Here is a 12,649-nt window from a genome sequence, read left to right as displayed (position 1 = left end):
TTTTGAGCATAGATTGTTTCAGGTTGAGGGATATCTGGCTGGTGGCCATCCCCTGAGGTATGGCAGGACCACACTGACATCCCATATATGGGTGTACCTTGATCTAGGGGTTTAGAGTTGTAAATACCCTTTATTAGTTTGACCACCAGCGGGTGGGACCCCATGGCCTGTTATCCTGGAGCTTGTTTTAAATAGACAGGCAGGGCACTTCTAGCTGTGTTGATGGCTCTGTAGCGGAGTCCTTCATCGTGGTGAAGGTTCGCCAGGAATTCCAGTACGTTGGTAACTGTAGCAGTTTAGTAGGTGGTCCCTGTATCCAAGCAGTACTTCTCCCATTTTTTGATGCTGGACAAGTGCTGTTTTTTAGTGGATGTTCGGAGGAATGCTGACATGGTGTCGATGGTTTGTTCTGATAATCCCAGTCCCAGAAGAGGTTTGTGCAGAATCTGCAACCCAGGAGTTTGATTTTTTCATGGGACGGGTGGCTTGTGCCCGACACTGGGTGTTAATAACTCTGGGTCACTGGGGGATACCATCGGAGTTTCAACAACCATGTCATGGAGTATTGGGAACCATGGCTGTGTAGGCCAGTCGGGTACTATCAAAATACCTGAAGCAGTCCATTTGTATTGTGCGTAGTACCCGACTGATGAGGCAGAAGGGAGGAAATGCATAGAAGAAGAATTTCCCCAATCCAGTGCGACCGCATCTACCGCTGCTGCCTCAGGGTCTGGTTCCCAAGCGACATACATAGGTACCCGGTGATTTAGCCTTGATGCAAATAAATCGATATCTGGCGTGCCATATTGCTTGATAACTTTTGCAAATTTTTGGGGGTTTAACATCCATTCGATGGTGTCATTAAATTTATGTGACCTGGTGTCTGCCACTGTATTTAGCTTACCTGGCACGTAAGTTGCTGATAGCCAAATATGTGTTTCGACACACCTTTTCCAAATTGTGTTGACCAACTTGTCGCATGATAACGATTTTATGCCGCCCATATGGTTAATGTAGGCCACCACCGTGGTATTATCTATTTGTAACCGTACATGCTAGTGATGCATATTTGATGCATATGCTTTCAAACCATAAAAGTCACCCAACATCTCTAGATAATTAATGCCCAGTGTAAGTGGTAATAATGACTCTGGGATAGTCCATCTACCACCTGTGCTGGATATGGAGTTAGTTGCTCCCCAGCCTTGAGCACTGGCATCTGTTTGGATAACTAACGTAAGGTTAGTGATGATAATAGGGCTGAAACTGTGCCAAACATCTTTTTTTTTTTTTGCCCACCACTGTAGTTCTGATATTGCTTCAGTGGGTAACTTCATGACACGATCAAAATGACCTGCATGTCGTTTTGGTGCCTGTACCTTTGCTCTTTGTAAGTTTTGACAGTGCAAAGGTCCGAATTGTGTAGCCGGAAATGCTGCTACCATTTTCCCAATTACTCTGCTACTTGTCGAATAGTTGGTCGTCCGTTGACCATTAAATTTTTGCATGATTGTGCCAATTCAACTGTTTTGTCTCTTGGCAATGTTACAGTCACGTGGACTGAATTAATTATAAAGCCCAAGTAGTCCATGATTGTGGATGGCTTCAACTTAGATTTATCTGGATGTAAGACAATCCCAGGGTTTCGAACAATTGTTTGGTAGCTGAAACAGCTGACATAGTCAATTCCATGGTCTTGCCTAATATTAAGATATCATCAAGATATGCCATGACAATATGTTTTTGTCTTCTTAATATTGCCAGAGCTGGTTTTAGTATCTTGGTGAATAATCTTGGGCTGATGTTAACCCATTGGGTAATGCTTTAAACTGCCATAGTTGCCCCATCCAGGTAAATTTCAGGTATCTGCGATGATCCCTGTGAATGGTACTGAATAGGAAACATCTTTAAGATCAATGCTTGCCATGAAGTGTCCTTTGGAAATTAGTTGTTTGGCAGTAACAAACGTTTCCATTTTGTAATGTATATACTTAACAAACATATTTAGTGAAGTTGTCAATGATGATGCGTCATCCACCATCTTTTTGGGGTTTAGTGAATATATTTGATACGAATTCCAAGGGTTCATGTTTTGTTTTCCCAATGATACCCTTTGTAATTAGTCTCACCAGTTCAGCTTGTCCCTCTCGTTTTTCTTTAACTGAGAGGGAATATACCCTCTGGGGTGAATGTTGAACTGGTGGTAATTTTTCTAGTATGAATCGTGATAGACTCCCGTGCTTCTTTAAACAGGTGTAATCTCCCCCCTGTTAGTATTAAACCCCTATTTTCTATACGCTGGTAGGAACCAGACCCACCTACCTCCCTGGTTATGGGTATTTCTTCTGTTTCCTGCCGGTCCAACAAGTCTTGCACATTGTCTGACGTGGTGGTGATGTTGGGGGGTGGCGCATTTTCCATGGGGTCCGCTCTGGGCCCTGGTCTAAAGAAGACTTCCGGTGATAGAATGCGGACCCCGAGTTTTCACCAGTCCCAATATGGTAGACGTCGACTAGTGGACGCGATGGGGTGCTGCTGTTTGGGAATTATTGTTTTTGGTTTGCTCGTCCCGGGGCCTGCCCTCATGAGACCGAAAGATTTTTAAGGCCTCTTCCATATCCTTCATATGCTTTGTGAGGTGTTTGCCAAAGAGCAGGCTCAGTGGCTGGGGTTTTGCACAACCCCGCAAATTTAGGATTTTATGGCAGGTCTTATGATTTGTTTACCAAGGTTGTGGTCATCTCCGTATTTGTCCATGGAACGAGCAAACGATGTGATGGCTGACGTCAGGAGCCTGAGGATCCGCTGCAATTTTAGCTCCTGGTTCCGAATATTTGCCCCAACGTGCCCCCAGTTTTGGCTGTTTACAGCCAGCACTTTAAGGGACTCACAGTTCTCTGGAGCTGTATACGTTTCTAAGGCCTCATTGACCACCTGCTCCTGTAGGGGCCTGTTGGAGAGGTGGTTAATGCTGGCCGCTAGTTTGGCCTTTAACGGCCTCCTGCACATGGGGCTGCCACGTAGCGGTCCACCACACCCAGCAGCTCTTCCTGTTCCTGCACCCCTTGCATACTCCCGACATCTTCAGCCAGGGTCCCCTCTTCTTGACCAGCCCAGTACTGGTCACCAAAGCTACCCTCGGGTAAGGAGGAAGCAATGGACAGTGCACAAGACACTGTGGAGGGAGTGCCTGATCTCCCCCTGTGAGAGCGCCCCTCACGAAGCGTGTCTCGCTGGAGCACCTGCTCCAGGAGCCGCTCCATGCGGCTCAGGCGGCTGTCTCTCCCCCGTGCGGGTGGAGAGACGTCCCCGTCCGACGCTTCTTCAGTAGCTTTACATCCAGCCCGCTGCTCAGGCGCTAGCGGTCTGGGCTCGGCACGGTGTCGGAGATAGTGGAACGCCCAGTGAGCGGTCCTACCGCCTTGTTGCTGCCCCCCCCCAGATGGAACGCTCCTCCGTGGAGTCGAGCGGGGGACAGGTTTTGTCCAAGAGCCTTTGTTCTCTGCCTGAAATAAAGCAGAAGGCTCCCTGTGAAAGGGTACTTACCTGACGGTCCGTTCTTTCACCCTGTAGCGGGAGCGCCTGACTCCCGATGTGGCCGCTGTTGCACTGCTAAACGCAATGCCGCGCATGCATGCTGAGCGGGCTCTTCACGTAGTCACTCACGCGACTCCGAAGTAAAATCTATCGCTAGATCTCCGTTGCTGGTTAGGAGCCAAATAGTTACTTTAAAATATTCCAAATTCAGTTCTCAATGGGTAAAAAACCTCATCAGAAAACATTCCAAATCTGTTCAGTTCTACTATAAAAAGTTAACCAGAAATGGTTTAATATGAATGTTTTTATACCTGCCAATAGAACGAATTAATCTGAATCAACTGAACTCGACTAAAGAGGGGCTTGGTGAATCTTGGTGCATCTGTCAACAGAAAAGGTTGCTTAAAGATTTGCTCTCTTGCCTGCAAATGAGTCGGGTCTCCATTTGTTGCACCTACAATAAAACAGGTCAATTCAAATCTTGCTGAAACTGCCCACAGTTGGGAATAGACTGAATCTTTTTTTCTACCTGACAAGGAGTTAAACTCCAATGTTTTAAAATTTGATGTGCATTTTTGGCATCAATTCATAGCTGAAGTGAAGAGACTCTTTACTTACAACTATTATTGTATCATTAGGGCAGCAGCGTGGCGCACAGGTAGAATTGCTGACTTTCGGCACAAGTGACCCGGGTTCGATCCTGACTATGGATACTGACTGTATGGAGTTTGTACGTTCTCCCTTGACCTGTGTGGGTTTTCTCCATGATCTCTGGTTGCCTCCCACATTCCAAGATGCGTACAGATTTGTAGGCTAATTGGCTTGGTTAAATTGCCCCTGGTATGTGTAGGATAGTGTACAGGGATCGCTGGTCAGCACAGACTCGGTGGCCCCAGGGGCCTGTTTTATCTCTAAACTAAACTAAATTAATTTTACTTATTTTTCAGAAAGTGGGCAAAATTGATAAGGATTGCATTCATAAGAACATAGAATACTACAACACAGAAACAGGCCCTTGGACAATTTCTATGCCAAAAATGATACCGTTAAAATAATCTTCTTTGTCTAAACCTGATCCATATCCTTCCATTCTCTGTTTCTCCAAGAGCCTATCTAAAAATCTCTTAAATGCTACAATTGCTCCAGATAACTAATCAATGTAATGTTTTTTCTTTTTTTTTAATTTGGTAAGTGAACCACACGGTCTTATTCCAATTTTTTTTTTTTTTTACTTCTTTTTTTTCCCCTATCTATTTATTTTTATTATTTTGATTGCTGTTTTTTCTTATTTTGTTTTATTTATGGTGATGGTGTTGCACTGTTTTGTATATATAACTTACCTGGAAATATACAAAAATTATTCAATGAGCGAGTGGGGGGTTATAATTTAAGAAAAATATTTAATTTTAAGGTACAAAGAGTCCGCACGACCAGAAAATGTTTTTGTATTTCGGTCTGTGGAGTAGGAGTGTGGAACAGTTTGAATGTGGAGTTAAAGCAATGTCCAAACGTGAACCAGTTCAAAATGACATACAAAAAACTTTTTTTCACAAGGTACAGGGATGAAGGGGATGGTTGACAAACAGGGGTCAATGTTTATTTATTATTTTATTTAATATTTATTTATGTTTTTTGGTTACTTCATACACATTACTTGTATGGGTATATCAGTTGTATGTATATATATGTCTGTATGCATCTCTAAAAATTGTCTGGGGTATTATTATTATTATTAATTAATTAATTATTAAACATGGAAGAAGGGTTTAGGGAGAAGGGGTGAGATTAAATAAGTTATTCTTCTTCTCACTCCTTTTCGAGCTTGTAAAGAAAAAGTGTTGGACATTTAAATTTTGCTTTATGCTTTTCATTGCTTTGCAAATATTGCCTGGAATGTCTAATTGTTTGACTATTTCGATTTTGTTGGTGTTATTTATTCCTATTTATATCTTTACTTGTTCGGAACAAATAAATAAATAGATAAATAAATCTCTTGAAAATCAATAAAAATTTAAGTGAAAAAAAAAATGCTACAATTGTATCTACCTCCACCAACATTTAAGGATGATCCAAAATTGAGAGGATGTAAATGTCTAAAAGGTTCAAGAAGGGAGGCAATGCAGTGGACTGATAGAAGTGTGTAAGGTTACCAAACGGTTTGACACATAGACACAGATGTTTCCTTTGTGGGAGAGATTAAAACGAAAGATGTAACTATAAGGTGGTAAAAAATTTATCCCTTAAGGAAATTTGGGGAAAATTGTTTATTCGGCGAGTTATTGGAATATGGGAATTGTAGGAGTAAAGAGCGAAAATGCATTTGAAAAGAAGCTGAATCAACAAACTAGAGGGACAATTGGACCAGTAGACCGATATGGTTAAATGAAGAGTGATACGGCAAGGTCATAAGACAATATTTTGCAGCCCTGTTTCTGAACAGCATTCTTGTAAGCCCTTTGATGTTACAAGAACAAATGTTGTGGAGCCACATCATAGAAGAAATTGATCTGAGAAAAGAAAGGGAATCTTTGCTTTTAATGATTTTGGGACACTACGTTCTGGCAGGCAGGTTTGCTAGTGCTACACATGTGGGTTTTTAACTAAATAGTGGATGGGAGGGATTGACAAATTAGGAGTATAAAGATAGAGTTAAAGGGGAAGCGAGTACAGGAAAAGTTACAAAAGACTCCACAACTAAGGAAAGTTCGAGAAGGGATAAGAGAGTAAGGTCAGGGCCAATAGTGACCGGTGTGAGAGGGGAGGTGGATACCAAAGTTAAAGTGTTGGAAATGATTGCACGAAGTATAAGAAATAAAGTGGACGAGCTTGAGGCTCAGTTAGAAATTGGCAACTATGATGTTGTGGGCATTATAGAGACATGGTGGCAAGAGGATCAGGCTGGGAACTGAATATTCAAGAGTATATGTCCTATCGAAAAGACAGACCGGTGAGCAGAGGGGGTAGGGTATCTCTGTTGGTGAGTAATGAAATTCAGTCCCTTGTGAGGGATGACATAGAATCAGGAGATGTGGAGTCAGTATGGATAGAACGGAGGAATTGTAAGGGTAAAAAGACCCTAATGTAACTTATCTACAGGCCCCCAAATAGTAGCCTGGATATAGGGTGCAAATTGAATCCTAGCTAAAATTGGCATTGTCATAAAGGTAATATTACGGTTGTTATGGGGGATTTCAACATGCAGGTAGACTGGATAAATCAGGTTGGTACTGGACGCCAAGAAAGGGAGTTTGTGGAGTGCCTCCGTGATGGATTCTTAGAGCAGCTTGTACTGGAGCCTACCAGGGAGAAGGCAATTCTGGATTTTGTGTTGTGTAATGAACCGGATTTGATAAGGGAACATGAGGTTAAGGAGCCATTAGGAGGTAGTGACCATGATATGATAAGTTTTAATCTACAATTTGAGAGGGAGAAGGGTAAATCGGAGGTGTCAGTGTTACAGTTGAACAAAGGGGACTATGGAGCCATGAGGGAGGAGCTGGCCAAAGTTGACTGGAAAGATACCCTAGCAAGGATGACAGTGGAACACTAATGGCAGGTATTTCTGAGAATAATACAGAAGGTGCAGGATCAGTTCATTCCAAAGAGGAAGAAAGATTCCAACGGGCATAAGGGGCGACCGTGGCTGACAAGGGAAGTCAGGGACAGTATAAAAATAAAAGAGAAGTGCAATATGGCAAAGATGAGTGGGAAGCCAAAGGATTGGGTAATGTTTAAAGAGCAACAGAAGATAACTAAAAAGGCAATACGGGGAGAAAAGATGAGGTACAAAGATAAGCCAGCCAAGAATATAAAGGAGAATAGTAAAGTCTTCTTTAGGTATGTGAAGAGGAAAAAATTAGTTATGGGCCTGTCCCACTTAGGCGACTTTTTAGGGGACTACAGGAGACTATGCAGTCGCCACATGGTCACCACATGTTCGCGGGTGGTTGCCGGGAAGTCGCCTTAATGATCATGAGGCATTCCCGCATTCTGGGAACTAGTCGCGGCCTCATTATGGTCGCCGTGAATTTTTCAACGTTCAAAAATTAGCGGCGACCAGAATGAAGCTGCCATGAAGAGTAGCAAGAATTCTCGAGCTATAGGTGGGTCAGCTGGAGGTCCCAGTGGGTTCGACAGGAAGTCGTACGTTCTCGGAGGTTCTCGTAGGTTGGAGCCGGTGCTGACCGGTGAATTTCATTGGCTCATTGGGAAAAAAACCCATAAGCAGTAGTTTTCAGAACCAAGAATAACCAACCGGTAATGTTAATTGTCCACGCTCAGATTCACAGCCGTGTATCTCTGGCTTCTTAAAAGTTGTCTCCACTCCTTCTTCATTCTGCAGTTGTACAGAGCCTTAGTGAGACCACACCTGGAGTATTGTGTGCAGTTTTGGTCTCCAAATTTCAGGAAGGACATACTTGCTATTGAGGGAGTGCAGTGTAGGTTCACAAGGTTAATTCCCGGGATGGCGGGACTGTCATATGCTGAGAGAATGGAGCGGCTGGCCTTATATACTCTGGAATTGAGAAGGATGAGAGGATATCTTATTGAAACATATAAGGTTATTAAGGGTTTGGACACGCTAGGGCAGTAAATGTTCCCGATGTTGGGGGTCCAGAACCAGGGGCCACAGGTTTAAGAATAAGGGGTAAGCCATTTAGTACGGAGATGAGGAATCTCTTTTTCACACAGAGAGTTGTGAGTCTGTGGAATTCTCTGCTTCAGAGGGCGGTGGAAACCGGTTCTCTGGATACTTTCAAGAGAGAGCTAGATAGGGCTCTTAAAGATCGAGGAGTCAGGGGATATGGGGAGAAGGCAGGAACGGGGAACTGATTGTGGATGATCAGCCACGATCATATTGGATGGTGGTGCTGGCTCGAAGGCCGAATGGCCTACTGCTGCACCTATTGTCTATTGTCTACAAGAAAATGTTAGTTGTATCTCTGCCAAAATGAAATCCTCTCATATTTATGACAATAACGTACACAACATAGCTGGCGCTATTGGAAGGAATGAGAGCAGAACATGAACTCCATGCTATGGCACCAAAAATCTGCTCAGAAAGAATATGCATGTCCAAATAACATCTACAAATGATACAGATGAGCTTCTGCCAAACAAACATTCCATTTGAACAACCTAATGCTGCCTCAAAAAGTGCTTCACTGTCTGCTCTGTAAAGGCAGCTTGGTTCCATTTATAAATATATTTATATATTATATAATACATTCAAGATGGAGACAGCGTTTAACTGGCAATCATTTCATTTTCTGGGGTAACCACCGGCAAGAAATTGCTTAATTAGCATCTCTTAAAAAAGAGAACAGTTTTTTTTTTTACAAACGCCTCAAATGTTTCCATGGTGACACACAGGTTGTGGAACACTTTCTTTCCTGAGAATTAACTTTGCAATCATAACCTGCGGATCTTTGACAAATCTTACTGAAAGTCGTGTCCGTATTTGTTCCACACGTCAGCACTTATTTATCAAATGAAAACAAATACATAGAGAAATAAGGAACTTCAGATGCTGGAAGCAAATAGTTATCCATGTAAAAATGTTTGATTCTGAGCCGGCTGAGACCATATGTGTTTAACTGCCGGGTTATAAGTAGGCAGAGGTAAGGCATTAATCATATAGTTTTTAAACTGTACGGCAGTAATTGCTCTTAGGCATCATTTCCAAGTAACTATGAAACATGTCAACCTGCCTTCTTTGACCACTGGTGCTGCTAATGAAGCCGTGGAGTGCACCAAGCACAGTATCAGTACGCACCCTGTCTGCAGCTGCAATACGCCCAGTCGATCCTTCCCCAGCGATTCCTGATGAAGCACCAGGGCTTCAGCCGCCCGTCGGGGTTTCGGCAGAAGTTGTGTTCTCCCAGACCTTTGTTCGGGAACCGTTCGACGAAACTGGGGATGGAGCTCCAGCGCAGGCACCTGTGGCCGGACTCGGTGAGCCCGAGTGAACGCTGCGAATGTGCCGGGGTGTCCGGAGTGTGCAGGCAACCGCCGGGGAGGCTGAAGCTGCGGGAACTGGCGCTGCCAAAGCGCCACACTCCAGTGCTGGAGAGCAGAGCAGCGGCAGCGAGAAAGCAGCCCGCGGTCCTCATGGCGATCGCTATCTGCCAGCATCCATCGCCTGAGCACGGTGCAACGGCAGGCGGCTCTCGGCGCGATCAGCGCCACATCCACATTTGCTGTGTGTCTGTGCGGGGTGGGGGAGGAATAAGACGGATGCGAGAGAGAAACCCAGCCAAACACCGGGGGGTGGCAACATTTAACGCTGGCTGCTTGTGCCTTCCACCTTAGGACAGACACCGGGCTGGGGCGGCGGATGAGAGGAGGGGGTGTGGGAGGAGGTTGTTCCAAGGACGGGGTTGTTTGCTGTTGTTATATCCCGTGTGAGCTCTCCCTCGTCCCGCACTCGGAGCTGGATAGAGTCGCTTAGCGGGCAGGGCTGGAGTTGGTTCGTGTCGGAACCTCGTTCGAGCAAGAAAGCGTGAGGTTTATTTGAAAGGTACTAAACATTGTACTCTAGACTGGCACCTGGTGAATCTTTGACAGGGGCGAGACACAGGGAACTGCAGACACTGGCAGGGTGAGCAAAACACAACGTACTGGAGTAACCCAGCGAGTTATGTAGAGATGCGTGGGCAAATGACAAATCTATTGAAATTGGGAAAGATGAAAAGGGACCCCAAATTGAAGCGAAGTGTGGGGAAAAAAAGTATTTAAGCCTGGGAACTGGGGAGATTGCTGGACTCCCGGCTAACTCGCCGCTACACAACCCCAGCCTCATTGAACGGTAGGAAATCTTGCTCGCCAGACATGCTTGCAACTCAAACAACATTTTCGAAGCAGTTAACACTTTACAAGTCTCATAAAACAAAGCAATTTGCAAACGAACAAAAGCCCCCACTCCATTCCTTTTCAAGCCCTCTTTGGTGTCCGTGTTCAAAGGGGTATTTTCCCTCCCTCTTCTTTTCAAAACCCACTTGATTCAAACACACAAACGACTAAGCAAACTTGACAGCCCTGAACTCCAGCACTGGACACAAGTCAGCGCCGTTTCATGCCCCATTCGCCACAATAGCAATTCAAATACAAGTCTGGGACTGCGCCGTATGCAGCATGCTCCACAGCTGGGAGCGATGCAAAACTACATCCCGCTAAATTGCTGCAGCAAGAGCACGCTGATAACTTTATTTCACAATCCCAGGTCTTTATTAATAAAATTACATACTTTATTTTGCCGAATCGTTCATTGAAAATGTATAAACAATTCATGCCAAGACGGTCATAGTCTTAGACATTTCCAATCAATATTTCTATGTCTTCAGCTGCCGAATATATATCAAATAGTTCCTGAAATCTATCAATGAGGGCTATGTGAGAGTACCATTTCACTGCAGCCTTACCGCACCACAGCCGCTCCAACCCACTTAAGAGGAATTGAAAGTTGTCTTCCTTGGGTGCAGCTGCGGCCTGGAATCTTGACCCCGAGTTTTAGTGTGGGAGTGGGCAATAAGCGCGTTTGGTATTACAACTGCGCATGCCAAGGTCAAGGGTCATTCGGGATAAACATTCTCGCCAGCTGAGCTACTGTGTGTGTACGGACCTGCGTATTCATTTCAATGAGATTTATAAATAAATGTATCTGTCAAATATGTCAGCAGTAAGCCACAGCGGGCTGCGCAAATCCATAATTGTATCTATTTAAATTATTGACTCAATAAAGCATCAGCCTTGAAAACGCAAGAATGCCTGGAACAAACCTATCAATTATCAAATCCCTAGCATTAGCCTGAATCACAGCCATTCAAATTTGATATTGATTTACACGAATTACAAGTTGTGTAGTCAACCAATTTGAGACAGTCCTATCTGAACAACCTTCCTGGATTGAAGGAAATTAGGAGAATGTGCTGTGTGGGGGGTAGGTTGGAAAGTTCAGATTGGATTCGAACAGGCTGGTTAAACTTTCGAGGTGGGTTGACTTAAATAAAGATGCTGTCGCTTTAACCTCTGGGGTTGGTTCCAGTCTGTCAGGGCACACAGTTGGGGGCCGGGTCCAGGTGACCCGGCAGTGATAATTATGAGAATTTGCAGCCATTTGAACCACAGCCAAACTCGAGGCTTCACTCAGGAGTGAGTCGCAGTTCCCCAGCTAACGGGATCTGTCCTCGCTCTCTTTGAAGGAGGCGCCGCCCGTCCCAGTGAGTGGGCAAACACGGAGCCAACCCGTAATATGAGTGGGAGCATTTTCTCAGTCAGACTTTGTCGACATTTGGAGCCCCCACCCCAAATGTCGACAAAGTCTGACTGAACCCCCAATCTGGGAGAGAGAGCTGGCGATGCAGCACAGATGGAACAATTTAATAATCACCCATTAAAATTCACCCTTCGGCCACTTGGCAAACTGGGCTGATCTGATCTGATCTGACAGCCCTCTCGCTAACTTGCTAGCTCGCTGCATGCCCGATCCTAACGCAGAACTTCCACAAAACCTTTGGGCTTTGGGTAACACCTGCACAAAGAGCCTTTGCTAACAAGGGCTGGTGAACGTTGCTGGTCAACGTGCACTGGGCGAGATGGCTGGGGAAACACACCACAACCATTGCAAGCTTGGAACAGGACAGACCCTCCACTCAATCTATCCAATACTAAAGGGCAGGCATTTCACAGATAAATGTCTTATATTGGATTGGCGACTCCTTCATAGGGCCAACTCTGTACTCAGTTTTCCTTGAAGATGAATCTTTGCATTCATACTGCCTGTAGGTAAAGCATCAGCCCACATCACACTGATACAGTCACTGCCTGCCTCAGATTAAATATATTTTTACACATAAATTATGAATAAAGATAAGAAAACGCAAGTAATATTTTCTTATTCCAATAGCAAACACATTAAATGAAATAATAAATTCTTTAACTTTTTGAATATCTCATAATTGCAGATTAATGGACTGAACTAGAACTGGGACTGTGTAGTGTGTGAACAGCAGAACAAGAAAGGAAGCTATTGAGTTGACAAAATTCTAGGTTAATTCCGTGGTAGAATAGTTAACAATTTACACACAGTTTATACAGCGCTGCATTCGCTTTT

General features: G+C 44.2%; 1 protein-coding gene across 1 annotated transcript in view; it reads right to left on the bottom strand.

Moving 5' to 3' along the window:
- Positions 1–10,144, bottom strand: part of prss12 (serine protease 12) — a 142,752-nt gene extending 132,608 nt beyond the window's left edge. The window contains exon 1 of the mRNA XM_055640686.1: positions 9,314–10,144. Within this exon, the coding sequence (XP_055496661.1) occupies positions 9,314–9,650 (337 nt within the window). The 5' untranslated portion in view covers positions 9,651–10,144. The remainder of the gene's footprint in view (positions 1–9,313) is intronic.
- Positions 10,145–12,649: the final 2,505 nt, after the last annotated feature.

This window comes from Leucoraja erinacea, chromosome 1 (assembly GCF_028641065.1).
Source record: "Leucoraja erinacea ecotype New England chromosome 1, Leri_hhj_1, whole genome shotgun sequence".
Lineage (NCBI taxonomy): Eukaryota > Metazoa > Chordata > Chondrichthyes > Rajiformes > Rajidae > Leucoraja > Leucoraja erinaceus.
Note: the sequence above shows the minus strand (reverse complement) of the source record. Positions and strands in the feature narration are given on the sequence as shown.